The sequence below is a fragment of the Pogoniulus pusillus genome, chromosome 28 (genome assembly GCF_015220805.1).
Source record: "Pogoniulus pusillus isolate bPogPus1 chromosome 28, bPogPus1.pri, whole genome shotgun sequence".
Classification (NCBI taxonomy): Eukaryota; Metazoa; Chordata; class Aves; order Piciformes; family Lybiidae; genus Pogoniulus; species Pogoniulus pusillus.
Genome location: NC_087291.1, coordinates 5,209,960 through 5,227,071, shown reverse-complemented (window position 1 = coordinate 5,227,071; position 17,112 = coordinate 5,209,960). Strand labels below are relative to the sequence as shown.

Below are 17,112 nucleotides of genomic sequence, written 5' to 3'. Positions count from 1 at the left end.
CCGTGGCAAACTAGAAGCTCTGTACAAACCCAGAGGAAACAAAGATGGTTCTTGCCCTAAGGAATCTGTAGCTGGAGTCTCATGCTTCACCCCTTCTGGTCTGAAGTCTATTTCTAGGGTTATGCACTTTGCTTCTTGCAGGATCCTTCCACATATCTAACCCCTTCCTCCTTATTTTAGCAGTTACATGTATTGCAAGCAGAAGGCAAACCAGTTGCCTCTGTGCACGTTTCAAGCTGCTGTTTCTCTCTTTCATGCTCCTTCACCCATAAGTAGTACCTGTAAATACTTCACCTGAAGTAATGACTGTATTAGTTACCTTAATTTTGACAGCAGCTGTGTTCATGGCAAACTAGAAGCTCTGTACAAACCCAGAGGAAACAAAGATGGTTCTTGCCCTAAGGAATCTGTAGCTGGAGTCTCATGCTTCACCCCTTCTGGTCTGAAGTCTATTTCTAGGGTTATGCACTTTGCCTCTTGCAGGATCCTTCCACATATCTAAACCCTTCCTCCTTATTTTAGCAGTTACATGTATTGCAAGCAGAAGGCAAACCAGTTGCCTCTGTGCATGTTTCAAGCTGCTGTTTCTCTCTTTCATGCTCCTTCACCCATAAGTAGTACCTGTAAATACTTCACCTGAAGTAATGACTGTATTAGTTACCTTAATTTTGACAGCATCTGTGTCCATGGCAAACTAGAAGCTCTGTACAAACTCAGAGGAAACAAAGATGATTCTTGCCCTAAGGAATCTGGAGCTTAAGAATCTCATGCTTCACCCCTTATGGTTTGAAGTCTGTTTCCAGGGTTAAGCACTTTACCTCTTGCAAGATCCTTCCACACATCTAAACCCTTCCTCATGATTTTAGGAGCTAAATACACCGCAAGCAGAAGGCAAACCAGTTGCCTCTGCATGTTTCAAGCTGCTGTTCCTCTCTTTCATGCTCCTTCACCTGTAAGTAGTACCTGTAAGTACTTCACCTGAACTAATGACTGTATTAGTTACCTTGACAGCAGCTGTGTCCATGGCAAACTAGAAGCTCTGAGAAAAAAAAGACGGTTCTTACCCTAAGGAATCTGTAGCTTAAGAGTCTCATGCTTCACCCCTTATGGTTCAAAGTCTGTTTCCAGGGTTATGCACTTTGCCTCTTGCAGGATCCTTCCACATATCTAAACCCTTCCTCTCTATTTTAGCAGCTAAATACACTGTAAGCAGCAGGCACTTGCCTATGTGCACGTTTGAAGTTGCTGTTTCTCTGATGACTTTCTTTCATACTCCTTCACCTTTAAGTTTAGGCAGCTACTAAAGTGGGAGTCACAGACTCACAGAATCAGGCAAACCCACACTGGCTGGTCCATGCCTTGGCTAGTACTTCTATCATAGAATATCATATCATATCATATCATATCATATCATATCATATCGTATCATATCGTATCATATCGTAGAATCAACCAGGTTGGAAGAGACCTTCAAGATCATCCAGGCCAACCTAGCACCCAGCCCTATCCTGTCAACCAGACCATGGCACTAAGTGCCTCAGCCAGGCTTTTCTTCAACACCTCCAACACCAGCAACTCTACCACCTCCCTGGGTCTAGCAGATTCGGTGACTCAGGAGACTGTATATAATATGTAGAGCAGAAGCCCTACGAGGAGAGGCTGAGGGAGCTGGGATTGGTTAGCCTGGAGAAGAGGAGGCTCAGGGCAGACCTTATTGCTGTCTACAACTACCTGAGGGGTGGTTGTGGCCAGGAGGAGGTTGCTCTCTTCTCTCAGGTGGTCAGCACCAGAACAAGAGGACACAGCCTCAGGCTGTGCCAGGGGAAATTTAGGCTGGAGGTGAGGAGAAAGTTCTTCACTGAGAGAGTCATTGGACACTGGAATGGGCTGCCCGGGGAGGTGGTGGAGTCGCCATCCCTGGAGCTGTTCAAGGCAAGGTTGGACGTGGCACTTGGTGCCATGGTCTAGCCTTGAGCTCTGTGGTAAAGGGTTGGACTTGATGATCTGTGAGGTCTCTTCCAACCCTGATGATACTGTGATAATCACTCGCAAAAGAATGGCACAGACTATCAGGCAGTGTAATTACTATTCCATAGCCAAATGAAGTTTATTTTACAAAATTGCACCTTTTGGAGTCTAATAAACCATCACAGACATTCACCAGAGACCAACACGTGCAGCACAAAATCAGAACTATTATTTAAGGGTGGATACCCAGCACCTGGCAACCTGTTCGCGTTTAGAGCTGCTGCGTCTGTATTTGAACAGGTGACACTGCAACTGCCAGGCACAAGTACACCCTAGACTGGAAATTTAATCTTCTAAAGAGCTGTCCCAAAGCCAGCTAATGAGGAGAACACATTGGATAATAGCAGAAGATGTTTAAGAATGTGAAGTATTGAGATTCAAAAAAGGACACTGCAGATGCTGGCACTGTGACTGAGACACAACTATACTAAGTTTCATGAAATCATAAAGTCATAGCACGTTAAATTCTCTTTTGGTGCTCTCAGATAGACAAATATGGTAAAACTGGAAGTGTTCCATGGTGTTTGGGTGAGACAAATGACAGGCAGCTTTATTCCCTGGCTCATACACATAAAATCTGACCAAAATATTCATCAATGTTGTGCTTATATAGCTACTGAGACAGTTGAAACACTTGAAATCATGCTTGTTGAGAAACTGCACTTCCACTGCTGCAGTCAAAAAGCCTTCCCTCCTGCTTGAGAAAACAGCACAAGCACAGCCTAGAAAACTTGTTAATTCTGGCTTTAATAAAGCTGGCTAGATGTTCTTCCAGAGTAAAGATACAAAGTTCCACAACTAAATGGATACCCATCCAAAAGGTGAGGCTGCCTGGTGGCAGCACTTACAACTGACACGACATGCAAGAGACTTCGGCTCGTCATAAAGTACAGACGCGGGATGCAGTGCAACAGTCTCAGATGCTTCTCTTCAGCCCATATTAGTTGCAATGCACACAGTTTTTCTCTCTGATTACTGTTATCCATGAACATTACGAGCAGGTCATCTTCAGAGAAAAAGAATCATCTTCTATTTAAATGGCAATTTCCTTCTCAGTATAATCTGAACATACCAGCAGATAGGGTGATGGCATCTTTCCTAACTTACAAGTTTCTAACATAACAAATATACAACATTCTAACTCTCTCTGCACTAGGATCAATTATCAGAGACTACATAATTGAGATATGGAAGGACAGGGTACAACCAAAGTGTTGGAATTTCCTCTGATCTTATTTGTACAATCATTTTTTTTCTGCTTTCTCTCATAGCCCACAGCGTGACAGGTATTCAGCTCACCACTACTCACTGATTAGAAGTGAAAACTTGTTAGAAACTCCCCAGGTTTCTGTATACTTCCAGTGGTTTGAAAATATCCAACAGAAAAGACATTGGTAACCTACACAAAGAAAAAGAACTGTACAAATCACGCCCTTGCATTGGCAACGAGATCGTTCAGTGTGATCCCTGAAACAAACAACCAGAACAGAAATCAAAAGACAAAAGGCTCTAAAAAAAAAATTAAAAGGAAAAGAAGGAAAAATATTTCCCCCTGCCAAAGTCCTGGAATCTCTTTGAAGGTTTATGCATCACAGAATAGAAAACTTTCCTCTTTGTCCCCAGGATACTTCTTTCCTCTTCCCAAAGGTACTTCTTGAACAGATTCTCCGTTGTTGGTGGTGTGGCACAAGCCTTGTTGAATGGGTTAAGGCTAGAATAAAGCTCCAAAGACTTAAATAAATCAACATCCACCTAATCCCCTGGCATTCATGCAAGCCCAGGGAAAGAAAACAAATCTTAAGTCAGGCATGCATGCTGAATTCCAAAATCAAACCAAAACAAACACCTCTCCAAAATGGTATGCATTGAAGATCTTTTCATCTAACCAGTCATCTGACTGGTCACACCACTCTGGCACAGAGAGGCATGATGCTATGCCTGCTCATAACATTCTAGCATCTTTTTACTCTGCAAAGGCACAAATAACCTCAGAAGGACACCACGGTGGCTTCTGAACGTGTAAGAATATGGCAGCTATCATGGAATTACCTGACAGTTATCTCTGGTTCAGACACAGACCTTGTAAAATCTAAACCCAGCAAAACACATGCCACCTTAACTTTGGAACACAGAATACATTTACAATCACAGAGTAAGCAGCAAACAGCTCCCATTTCTCAGCTCCAAACCGAGGCAAGCCTTGCCATGCAGTCAGGAAGTTGTCCCAGCTTAAAAGGAACCAATGCAGTTCTTTTTGCTGCTCTCACAGTGACTTTCTAGCATTCATTCTGTGTAGGTTCTGCATGAAGTGTCCACTCACCATGGGTTTGTTTTTGTGAATTCAACTACAAGTTTACAGGGGTCAGAGAGCATAAAAATCTGCTCCTTGTCTCCTTGGGAAAAACAAATCTGCTATTAGATGTGTAATTGCAGGGAAAGAAATACACCTTCCCATGGAACAAGCTCTGGAGTTGATTAGAAGCTTTCTGTTGGTTAATGCTGCTGCACCAGTAAGTTTTTCTTGACTAGAAATGTGGAAATCATACAGGAATATATGTAAACAGAGGCTAAAGAAGATAATAGCAATGAGACATAAAGTGCTTTTCATAATGAACATTTCATTTTGCTTTGCAGCCTTCCCTGGTAAGTTAGCATATCCAAGCCAGCTTTAGTTCAGTTGGCTCAGGTCTAGACTATGGAATCCTCTAATTTCCCTTGCATCTACTGTTTTAACCATGGTAGTCTCAGTAAAATAAAAAGAGAATTCATGCCAGGGAGAGCAAAAGTAGACAGAAGTAAAGAGGTAAAAAAGGTGAACTGGGAATTCTCAAGGGGACAAAAAGTAGGCAAAAGGAAATAAGGCTCTGTCATATAGGTCCCTGTCCTCAAGGAATTTGTTGCACATTCTCCTGTAAGACAGCACTGAAGAACAAGTGCACAAATCTCTGCCTTGAATGCACCTCAGGCTACTGCCTGATGAAAATGAAGAAACTGGGATTCCTCAGCTGAGAACAAGCTCACTGCCACCAGGATACTTTTAACCTTTCTGACATACATACTTCTCTTAGCAGTCTCTGAAGAAGCAGTACCCTTTCCTCCTTAGAAAACCCAGTCAGGCATATTCTGTAGAAAGATGATGCTGAAGCTAGCTTGTCTTTGCTGCTTCAGGTCTGATGCCAACTACCTCCATAGTTCCTAACCCATTATAGTACCTGGCACATACTATGCTATGTTTTGGTAAAGCAACAGTTCTATGATAACAAAGCTCCTAAATAAACTGGTAACTGTATACTAGAGCTGGATCTTTATTTAAGGCAGTTATCAAAAGGTGTCTATTCTTCTAGAAAACTTGCAAATTGCCTTTCTTCCCCCCCCCCCCCAATTTAGGCTTTTGGCAGATGAAATGAGTTACCTTTATCTATTTTCTGTCACTAATCCAAAGAACTATCCAGCCCATGGAATCATAGGAACTTGAGCAGAGCTGTAATGATTGACATCCCAAACACTCCCAACCTGCTTCTTTAGATGTCCAGAGGGCTGACAATAGCAAAGTCAGAATCCTTGCTGTTGTTGCTACTGTCATCATCCGGGCTGGAGCTCAGGTTGCTGGAGGAGGCTGAAATGGAGCCCATCAGTGGGTCAGAGAACACCAAAGAAGAACGAGATGCAGCTTCTGGCTTCACCGCTGCCTCCTTGTGTACCTGAAGCAACTGCACTGGCTCAGGGACACTGCTTCTCCTTCCTTCCTCTTCTTTAGAAACCATAATGTAGTCATCAGCACTCTTGCTCTCACTAGTGCTTGAATCAGTTGTAACCTGTGAGACAATGGCACAGGAAGGACTTAAGTTAGTAGCAGTTTTACCACTTACCAAGGTTTATGATACAAATCAGTGATACGGGAATTGGATAAAGGAATAACCACTACCCAGAAGCAGCAATGCCCAAACCAAGAAGTAAGGAATAAAAGTGGCTGTTAACTTTTGATAAAACTCTTTATTTGGTTTTTACAGAAGTATAAAGCCTAAGACTCTAAGAATAGATTATCTGTGGTCTTCCAGATTTCACCATCACAGTGCAGCCCTGTAGAGATCACGCAGTAGCTAAGCATCTAATGCCTGTGTCAGAGACACAGAAATTTGCAGTAATTTTCCTCTCATTGCTGCTTGTTTTCTCTAATAATTAATGAAGCAGAACTGGGGGATATTTCTGCCAATCTGCATGGACAGTGGAACTCTGCAGTTTGTCAGGAGAATGGCTTGATACAAAATTACCTGGCAAAACCTCAGTCTGTGCAAGCTGAGACATACAGACACTTGTTTTCATAGGATCATAGAATCACTCAGGGTTGGAAGGGACCACAAGGATCAGCTAGTTCCAACCCCCCTGCCATGCCCAGGGACACCTGAGGCCACAACCTGGCCTTAAACACCTCCAGCCATGGGGCCTCAACCACCTCCCTGGGCAATCCATTCCAGCCACTCAACACTCTCATGCTCAACAACTTCCTCCTCACCTCCCATCTGACTCTCCCCACCTACAGCTTTGCTCCGTTTCCCCCAGTCCTGTCACTCCCTGACAGCCTAAAAAGTCCCTCCCCAGCTTTTTTGTAGGCCCTCTTCAGATCCTGGAAGGCCACAAGAAGGTCACCTGGGAGCTTCCTCTTCTCCAGACTGCACAGCCCCAACTCTTTCAGTCTGTGCTCACAGCAGAGCTGCTGCAGCCCTCTGAGCATCCTCATGGCCCTGCTCTGGACATGCTCCAGTACATCCACATCCCTCTTGTAATGGGAGCTCCAGAACTGGATGCAGCACTCCAGGTGGGGTCTCAGCAGAGCACAGAAGAGGAGGAGAATCCCCTCCCTGGCCCTGCTGGACACACTTCTGCTGCAGCCCAGGCTCTGCTTGGCTTTCTGGGCTGCAACTGCACACTACTGGCTCATGTTGAGCTTCTTGTCCCCCAGCACTCCCAATCTCTCTCCTCAGGCCACTCACTGCCCAGCCTGGAGTTGTGCTTGGCGTTGCCTTGACCCAGCTGCAGGACCTTTCACTTGGTCTTGTTGAACTTCCTTAGGTTGGCTTGTGCCCACCTCTGCAGCCTCTCCAGGTCCCTCTGGATGGATCCCTGCCCTCCAGCCTGTCTGCTGCACCACACAGCTTGGTGTCATCAGCAAACTTGCTGAGGCTGCACTCAATGCCTCTGTCCATGGCACCCACAAAGATGTTGAACAAGACTGGTCCCAGGACTGATCCCTGAGGGATTCCACTTGTCACTGGTGTCCACTTGGCCATGGAGCCATTGACAGCCACTCTTTGGGTGCAGCCATCAAGCCAGCTCTTTATCCATCTCATGGTCCGCCCCTCAAAGCCCATGTGTGGAGACCAGGATGTGGCATGGGACAGTGCCAAAGGCCTTGCTCAGGTCCAGGTAAATGCCATCAGTTGCTCACCTCTGATCTATGCATGTTGTGACCTGTTCATAGCAGGGCACCAGGTTTGTCAGGCAGGAGTTGCCCTTGGTTCTGCCATGCTGGTTGTAGCCAATCACCTCTTCACTACTCTCCTGTCTCAGTAGTGCCTCCAGGAGCATCTGCTCCATGGTCTTACTGGGCACAGAGGTGATACTGACTGCCCTGTAGTTCCCTGGCTCCTCCTTCCTACCTTTTGTTAGTGCACACCAGTTTGGATCTGACAGCTCAAGGCTCCCAGGGCTTCCAGGCTTAGTGCTGTTGATTATTTCCTAACTCTAGTAGAGAATTAGGGTTCAGGAAACCCTCTTCTACTGGTTATGCCTTGGAAAATCTGTGTCCCTGAGCACTCAGGTGGTGGAAAATATCTCAGCGTGCCAGGATACTCTCAGAACCCACAATCTTATGTTCCAAATAGCCATCTTCAGGAGAATGCCAGCTTTTTCACATTCTGAGCTGTAAATCAAGTCAGTCATCAGCAAGTGTGCAGATGACACTAAGCTGGGGGCAGATGTGGCTGGGTTGGAGGGCAGAAGGGCTCTGCAGAGGGACCTTGACTGCCTGGACAGATGGGCAGAGTCCAAGGGGATGGCATTCAATGGCTCCAAGTGCATGGTGCTGCACTTTGGCCACAGTAACCCCATGCAGAGATACAGGCTGGGGTTGGAGTGGCTGAGAGCAGCCAGACAGAGAGGGATCTGGGGGTGCTGATTGATACCTGCCTGAACATGAGCCAGCAGTGTGCCCAGGTGGCCAAGAGAGCCAGTGGCATCCTGGCCTGCATCAGGAATGGTGTGGCCAGCAGGAGCAGGGAGGTCATTCTGCCCCTGGACTCTGCACTGGTTAGACCTCACCTTGAGTGCTGTGTTCAGTTCTGGGCCCCCCAGTTTAGGAGGGACATTGAGATGCTTGAGTGTGTCCAGAGAAGGGCAACGAGGCTGGGGAGAGGCCTTGAGCACAGCCCTACGAGGAGAGGCTGAGGGAGCTGGGATTGGTTAGCCTGGAGAAGAGGAGGCTCAGGGGAGACCTTATTGCTGTCTACAACTACCTGAGGGGTGGCTGTGGCCAGGAGGAGGTTGCTCTTTTCTCTCAGGTGGCCAGCACCAGAACGAGAGGACACAGCCTCAGGCTGTGCCAGGGGAGATTTAGGCTGGAGGTGAGGAGAAAGTTCTTCCCTGAGAGAGTCATTGGACACTGGAATGGGCTGCCCGGGGAGGTGGAGTCGCCGTCCCTGGAGCTGTTCAAGGCAGGACTGGACGTGGCACTTGGTGCCATGGTCTGGCCTTGAGCTCTGTGGTAAAGGGTTGGACTTGATGATCTGTGAGGTCTCTTCCAACCTTGGTGATACTGTGACACTGTGATACTGTGACAGTTCAAGTATCAACGACTTCAAGCAGTTCCCATGGAGTTAAACCAGATCTATCCTAGAAGGAGAGACACCTCAGTATCTCCACGCTTCTGAGCTGGGACATCATTTGTTATTAATTAGCTTTTTGCTTTCATCTAGTCTGTTTGAAATGCTGTCTTCATGAGCTGTCACTCAATTGGCTGCCTCCTCCAGGGAGCTGAGGACACAGGCAGCACACAGCTGTGGCTCTGCTCCCACAAAGAATCACAGACTCATGTAATAGTTTAGGCTGGAAGAGACCTTTAAAGGTCATCTACTCCAAATGCCTGTGCAGTAAGAGGGATATCTTTGGCTAGGTCAGGTTGCTCGGAGTCCAATCCAGCCTGACCTGGAATGTTTCCAGGGATGGGGCATCTATTACTTGCTTAGGTAACACATTCCAAGTGTTCCACTGCCCTTACTGTAAAAAAAAGTCTTCCTTAGATCTAGTCCAGATCTCCATTCTTTTAGCTTAAAGTGACTAACTCTTGTCCTGCTGCCTTAGACCTTAACACAAAGATTGACCCTGCTCTGGCAGGGAGGTTGGACTAGATGATCTCTTGAGGTCCCTTCCAGCCCCTGACACTCTGTGATTCTGTGACCCCATCTTTCATACAGGCTCTCTTCTAACTACAGAAAACCCACAGTAAGGTCTCCCCTGGAGCTTTGTGTTCATGCTGAACAGACTCAACTCTCTCAGCCTGTCCTCACATTTTTGTGTCCCTCTCCTGGACTTGCTCCAACAGGTACATGCTTTTCCTCTGCTGCAGACAGGAGCTGGACACAGGATTCCTGGTGGGATCTCCCAGAGCGGATGAGGGGCAGAACCATCTTCTTCAACATGCTGGCCACACTTCTTTTGATACAGCTAGGAGCAGCTGTGGATCTGCTGGAGTACAGGAGAGCCCTGCAGAGGGACCTGGCCAGGCTGGATGTGTGGGCAGAGGCCAATGGGATGAGATTTAACAAGGCCAAGTGCAGGGCTCTACACTTTGGCCACAACAACCCCAAGCAGTGCTACAGGCTGAGGACAGAGTGGCTGAGAGCAGCCAGGCAGAGGGACCTGGGGGTGCTGGTAGAGAGGAGCTGAAGATGAGCCAGCAGTGTGCCCAGGTAGCCAAGAGAGCCAATGGCATCTCCTCCCCCATCTGCACCTGATGGTAATACAATCCCTACTCTTTTCCTTCCCTGCTTCTTCTCTCTCTCTCTCTCTCTCTCTCTCTCTCTCTCTCTCTCTCTCTCCCCTTCTCTCTCTCCCTCTGTTTTGTTAAACTTTATCCTTTAAGAAACAGTTTGGTGATGATAGATGGTCCTTAATTTCACAACATGGAAATCCATAAGAACAGATCTTGCTCCTCTGGCCAGAGACATTGTTAATCTCTGTTCTCTGGACCTTGACAGCCTAGCCCTGGCACAGACTAGTATGTTGGTACTGGTATTTCCAGAGGTAAAATACCTCCTCCCTTCTTCTACTGCCTGTTTCTGTTTCAGGAAACTCACACTGACATGAACCATGTTTTCTTCCATCTGCTGCCACTACTGAATAAATGACAAATGGCAGAATTATACTTCCAGTAGCCTTGAAAGTTAACAACCTTAGGTCCCTTGCCATATGGCCTCTCCAAACCATTTTCCTGATGAGTATCAGCTCCTAGGACCAGGCTTAGTTCAACTGCCTTCTTACTGTGAATGAGTTAAAACTAACTGTTAAGTATAAGATTCAAGAAAGCTTAGGAGAACAGCAGCTCATTTTGCCTCCCTTCTTTGAACAGACATAAAGGCAAGATAATGTGTTAATTACCCTTCATTATGTAGCAACAGAAGTCTTCTGTTTGTCAACTGCATGCTGCTATCAAAGGCAAGCATTCAAAAAATGCTCTATTTCTTTGAGCCTTTATCTTACTTTTTTTTTTTGCTTTTAACTTTACAATTTTCCTATCCAGAGAAGGGCTGTGTCCTTATCCTCACTTTCCAGAGGGATCTGGAGGCAATCCCAAGCACAATACAGGCTGAGCAGTGAGTGGCTGGAGAGCAACCCTGAGGAGAGGTACTTGAGGGTGTTGGTGGATGAGAGGCTCAACATGAGCCAGCAGTGTGCACTTGCAGCCCACAAAGCCAAGCAGAGCCTGGGCTGCAGCAGGAGGAGTGTGGCCAGGGAGGTGATTCTCCCTCTCTATTGCGTGCTGGTGAGACCTCACCTGGAGAACTGCATCCAGTTCTGGAGCCTCCATTAGAAGAAGGATGTGGAGATGCTGGAGTGTGTCCAGAGCAGGGCCATGAGGATGCTCAGAGGGCTGCAGCAGCTCTGCTGTGAGCACAGACTGAAAGAGTTGGGGCTGTGCAGTGTGGAGAAGAGGAGGCTCCCAGGTGACCTTCTTGTGGCCTTCCACTATCTTAAGGGGCCTACAGAAAAGCTGAGGAGGGACTTTTTAGGCTCTCAGGGAGTGTCAGGACTGGGGGGAATGGAGCAAAGCTGGAGGTGGGGAGATTCAGAGTGGCTGTGAGGAGGAAGTTGTTGAGCATGAGAGTGGTGAGAGGCTGGAATGGGTTGCCCAGGGAGGTGGTTGAGGCCCCATGGCTGGAGGTGTTTAAGGGCAGGCTGGATGGAGCTGTGGCCAGCCTGATCTAGGGTAGGATGTCCCTGGGCATGGCAGGGGGGTAGGAACTAGCTGATCCTTGTGGTCCCTTCCAACCCTGACTGCTTCTATGAACACAAAGAGCCAGATTTCAATCTCAATTCCACAGTAGATACTCCCATGACTTTTCCAGCTGTCCTAGAAAATATCCCTTATAATTCCATTCTAGGAAAACCTCAACAGTACAAGTCAGAGCAAACAGAATTATATGCATTACCAAAGTCACAGCAAATGTAAAGACAGTGACATTTATTTAGCAGGAGATGCATTAAATGGCCAGAATGGCTGGAACTTTTAACTCTCTTGCAGCTCTCAGTAAGCACTCCTGGCTTGACCCAGGGCATCAGTACAGTCCATTTTCTTCAGCAGAACTAAAAGCCTGGGCCATGTCCTGGTTTGGGGCAAGAAATGACCCCATCAATTAACAGCTGAATGTCACAGCCCACTGAATTCAGCAATTTTCTTCTTCTGTGTTTTATTAAAACGAGTCTAAAGACCTTATCTTTCTGTTTCATTTTAGACACAGCAGTCAAAGGCTGCTCCCAAACAGGAACAGACTGTTGGGATACTACCAGTCTGCCATTTCTAGCCCTCATCTTTTTCTTTCTGTTAGAAGGGCTGCTGCTCATTAGCATAATTGGAACTTCCAGGAGATAAGAGGAGAGAAGACTAATCCACATGAACATACTGCACTTCCAAAAGTAGACCATGCAGTGCTGAAGCCTCATTGATGCTCTGCAGAAGCTCAGCTTGTACAGCCTCTAGGTAGCTCATGGGTGGTTTATTAGTAGCCTCAAAAATTGTGGGACCCCTCAGTTCCTGGGGCTGTACTACAAACTGGGCTGAGATCAGACCTCATGACAAGGAGTTTAGTTTTGGGCTCCCCAGTTGAAGAGGGACAGGGATCTGCTGGAGAAGGTCCAGTGGAGAGCTATGAGGATGATGAGGGCACAGGAGGGCATGGCTTATGAGGAGAGGCTGAGGGACCTGGGGCTGTTCAGTCTGGGGAAGAGAAGACTGAGAGGGCATTTGATAAATGTCTATAAGTGTCTGAGGGCTGCCAGGACCAGGGGGACAGGCTCTGCTCACTGCTCCCTGGGATAGGACAAGGAGCAATGGGTGTAAGTTGCAGTAAAAGAGGCTCCACCTCAGCACAAAGGGGAAGTCCTTTACTGTAAGGGTCCCAGAGCACTGGAACAGGCTTCCAAAGAGAGGTTGTGGGGTCTCCTATGGAGCCATTCAAGGCCTGTCTGGATGTGTTCTTCTGTGATCTGTGTTAGATAGCATTGTCCTGCTCTGGCAGGGGGGTTGGACTCGCTGATCTCCTTGGGTCCCTTCCAACCCCTAACATCCTGTGAGCCTGCTATCCTGTGACACATTGCCTCCAAAGTTTCCACTTAAAAGACACCTGCACAGATCAGGATTCATCTGCTCCACTCAGTACTCCAGGTGCAAAGCTCCTGAGCCTCTGCTCAGTGACATGTGCTTTAGAGCAGCATCTGAATAAAGGCATCTACAGCACAAGCAGAATCACAGAATCATAGAATGGTTTAGGTTGGAAGGGACCTCAAGGATCATCCAGTTCCAACCCCCTACTATAGGCAGGGACACTTCTCACTAGAAGAAGTTGCTCAAGGCCTCATCCAACCTGGCCTTGAACACCTCCAGGGAGGTTGTGGAGCACAGAAATGTGATCAAAGATCACACTGGGTGATTCTGTGCTCCACAGCCTCCCTGGGCAACCTGTGCCAGTGTCTCACCACCCTCGCTGCAAAGAAGCCCTTCCTAACATCTAGTTGAATCTCCCCTCTGCCAGTTTAAACCCATTCCCACTTGCCCTGTCATTACAAGACCTCTCCAGCCTTCCTGTAGGTCTCCTTCAGATACTGGAAAGCCACTCTTCTCCAGCTCTCGTATCCTGTCCTCATAGCAGAGCTGCTGCAGCCCTCTGAGTCCTCTGGACTGGCTCCAACAGTTCCATGTCCTTCTTGTGTTGGGGGCTCCAGAACTGCACCCAGGACTCCAGGTGGGGTCTGAGGAGAGCAGAGCCAAGGGGCAGAATCCCCTCCCTTGCCTTGCTGCCCACACTGCTCTTGCTGCAGCCCAGCACAGAGTTGCTGTCTGGGCTGCACTCACTCTGCAGGCTCATGCTGAGCTTTTCACCACCCCAGACCCCCAGGGCCTTTTCCTCAGGGCTGCTTTCAGCCATTCCCCGCCCAGCCTGGAGCTGTGCTTGGGACTGCATCAACCCAGGCGTAGGACCTTACACTTGGCCTTGTTGAATGCCATGAGGTTGGCCTGGGCTCACCTCTGCAGCCTGTCCAGCTCCCTATGGATGAATCCCTGCCCTCTAGCAAGTTGACTGTGCCACACAGCTTGGTGCCATCTGCAAACTTGCTGAGGGTGATCTGTTGGAAGGTAGGAGAGCCCTGCAGAGGGACCTAGACAGGCTGGATGGGTGGGCACAGCCCAAGACCATGAGTTTGAACAAGGCCAAGTTCCAGGTTTTGCACTCTGGCCACGACAATGCCATGCAGTGCTACAGGCTGGGGACAGAGTGGCTGGAGAGCAGTCAGGCAGGAAGGGACCTGGGGGTACTGGTAGACAGTAGCTGAACAGGAGCCAGCAGTGTGCCCAGGTGGGCAGGAGAGCCAATGGCATCCTGGCCTGGCTCAGCAACAGTGTGGCCAGTAGGACAAGGGAGGTTATTCTGCTCCTGTGCTCAGCACTGGTCAGGCCACACCTTGAGTGCTGTGTCCAGTTCTGGGCTCCTCAATTCAAGAGAGATGTTGAGGTGCTGGAAGGTGTCCAGAAAAGGACAACAAAGCTTGTGAGGGGCCTGGAGCACAGCCCTGTGAGGAGAGGCTGAGGGAGCTGGGGGTGTGCAGCCTGCAGAAGAGGAGGCTCAGGGCAGAGCTCATTGCTGTGTACAACTACCTGAAGGGAGGCTGTACCCAGATGGGGTTGGTCTCTTCTGCCAGACAAGCAGCACCAGAACAAGGGGACACAGTCTCAAGTTGTGCTGGGGGAGGTCTAGGCTGGATGTTAGGAGGAAGTTGTTGTCAGAGAGAGTGATTGGCATTGGAATGGGCTGCCCAGGGAGGTGGTGGAGTCACCATCCCTGGAGGTGTTGAAGCAAAGCCTGGCTGAGGCACTTAGTGCCATGGTCTGGTTGATTGTCTAGGGCTGGGTGCTAGGTTGGCCTGGATGATCTTGGAGGTCTCTTCCAACCTGGTTGATTCTATGATTCTATGATTCTAAGTGTTAGTGTCAGGGGTGGCAGACTTAACAGAACTGCAGCACAGAAATGTGCACATCCAAAAGTACTCATTTTTAAGTCCACTTTTGAGTCAGGCTGAGAAGGGCCTTTTATCATGAAAGTAAAATACCTTTTTCTGTGTCATGCTGTCCTGTGACTGCATGCTTTGTATGTAAAGGAACTGTTGACTGATTCAAGGAGAAAGTCAAAACAATGGAGTAGAAGGTAAAAACAACCTCTTTGCTGTTTCCCTTTTTGGCATTAGCCATGAATACACTGCAATGCAGATAATTGGCTCTTACATAATGGGATTCTGGAGGACAAGGACAATGAGAATAATCAGAAGAACATTTGGTATGGGAACACTTACCTCTGAGTTTTACATCTCTTTGTAGGAAATTGATCTGTGACTCTGTAACTCGGCAATCTGAAAGGAGAAGCCCTCTAAACACTTCATCCCACTAACCTGAAACACCTGTGTGTACAGCATGAGGCTGCATTAAAAGTGGGCAGTAGCTAGAGAGACACTTTAAACCATGGCTTACGATGCACCAGGAATGCTGGTGTGCTCCCATGGGATGTCTGAACACATACTGCTAGAGTGCACTCATGGGATGTCTGGACATGCTAGACAAGTCTCAGAAAATATAAGAGAGGGACGTGGGGGTGCTGGTAGAGAGTAGCTGAACAGGAGCCAGCAGTGTGCCCAGATGGCCAGAAGAGCCAATGGCATCCTGGTCTGGCTCAGGAACAGTGTGGCCAGTAGGACAAGGGAGGTTATTCTGCCCCTGTACTCAGCACTGGTCAGGCCACACCTTGAGTACTGTGTCCAGTTCTGGGCTCCTCAATTCAGGAGAGATGTTGAGATATTGGAACGTGTCCAGAGAAGGGCAATGAAGCTGGTGAGGAGCCTGGAGCACAGCCCTGTGAGGAGAGGCTGAGGAAGCTGGGGGTGTGCAGCCTGCAGAAGAGGAGGCTCAGGGGTGACCTCATTGCTATCTACAACTACCTGCAGGGAGGCTGTAGCCAGGTGGGGTTGGTGTCTTCTGCCAGGCAAGCAGCAATAGAACAAGGGGACACAGTCTCAAGTTGTGGTGGGGGAGGTCTAGGCTGGGTGTTAGGAGGAAGTTTTTGGCAGAGAGAGTGATTGGCATTGGAATGGGCTGCCCAGGGAGGTGGTGGAGTCACTGTCTCTGGAGGTGTTGAAGCAAAGCCTGGCTGAGGCACTTAGTGCCATGGTCTGGTTGATTGTCTAGGGCTGGGTGCTAGGTTGGACTGGATGATCCTAAAGGTCTCTTCCAACCTGGTTGATTCTACGATTCTATACTAGTCCCATCAATGGCCTGTGTGAAGTACTTGTGTCTTACCTGCCGTTCTGAGACAAACTGTTGCTTTGTCACAGCAGGTCCCTTTAGGACATCCCCTGTCCCCTTGTTCTGACTGCTGGAACAGTAATGATCATCAGCTATAGTGATCTGCTCGTTTTCTTCAGCTTCCAGCTGGCTCTGGTTGAAACGCAATGAACCTTTCAGGATATCCTTGATCTGAACGGGAGCAGAGAGAAGCAAGTTAGACATCTGCAGGAGCTTTAAACTTTCTAAGGCTCTGTGCAGTGTGCATTTCCCCAGAACATTTGACTTGGAGAGACAGAGATTAAGTCAATATTCATGTCTTTACTGCCTAAAGATAAAAACATCAGTGAAACATGGTTGCATTTGAGTCTGGAGAACAACTATCCAAGAAATCCACAGAGAATGAAACCGTTAAGATTATTACCTGCCTCGTTATAAGTTCAACATATGCCACAGGGTTCCTCATAAACTGCATTCTGAGGAAGCAGAGGGCAGTATCATCAGAGCTACAGATGCTCAGCAACATCCTCTTTTATGACTGTAGTATTTTTGATTCTAATTCAAGGACATTCAAGTGCTGCCACAGTGAAGTGATGGGGACACAGGCATCGTGATTATTGCCTACTATCCACATTCTGCATCAAGAAACACGGCAGTGATGCACTGCTTCAGTTCTGCTTTGTGCTCGTTTGAGCCTAGCTAGAATGTTTTGGTGAGAAGAATTGAATTACAGGCTGGGAAAATAAAACAATGGTCATGTTTACTGCACTCATAGGCTTGCTGAGATGGATAAGAACATGAACATAAACATAGATAAGAGTCGCTCTCTGTCTGGGCTTTGAGCTGATTCTCTCTCTCTAACCTAACCTGCTGTCTGTGTGACTAATCCATCTGCTTCCTAACCCCCCTGGCCAACCCTCCAAGCTACCTTGAGCATAAGGCAAAGTCTTGGGTAAGGTAGAGGGGTGGGAGAGTGGTTGGGAGCC

The 17,112-nt window shown here is 47.9% G+C and overlaps 1 protein-coding gene across 2 annotated transcripts in view; it reads right to left on the bottom strand.

Annotated features, from left to right (window-relative positions):
* Positions 1-2,082: 2,082 nt before the first annotated feature.
* The window catches only part of TBC1D5 (TBC1 domain family member 5), a 407,277-nt gene continuing 392,247 nt past the window's right edge, over positions 2,083-17,112 (bottom strand). For both annotated transcript variants that reach the window (XM_064166927.1, XM_064166928.1), the window contains 2 exons: positions 16,142-16,318; positions 2,083-5,843 (listed from right to left, as the gene is read on the bottom strand). In XM_064166927.1, the coding sequence (XP_064022997.1) occupies positions 5,550-5,843; positions 16,142-16,318 (471 nt within the window). In that variant the 3' untranslated portion in view covers positions 2,083-5,549. The remainder of the gene's footprint in view (positions 5,844-16,141; positions 16,319-17,112) is intronic.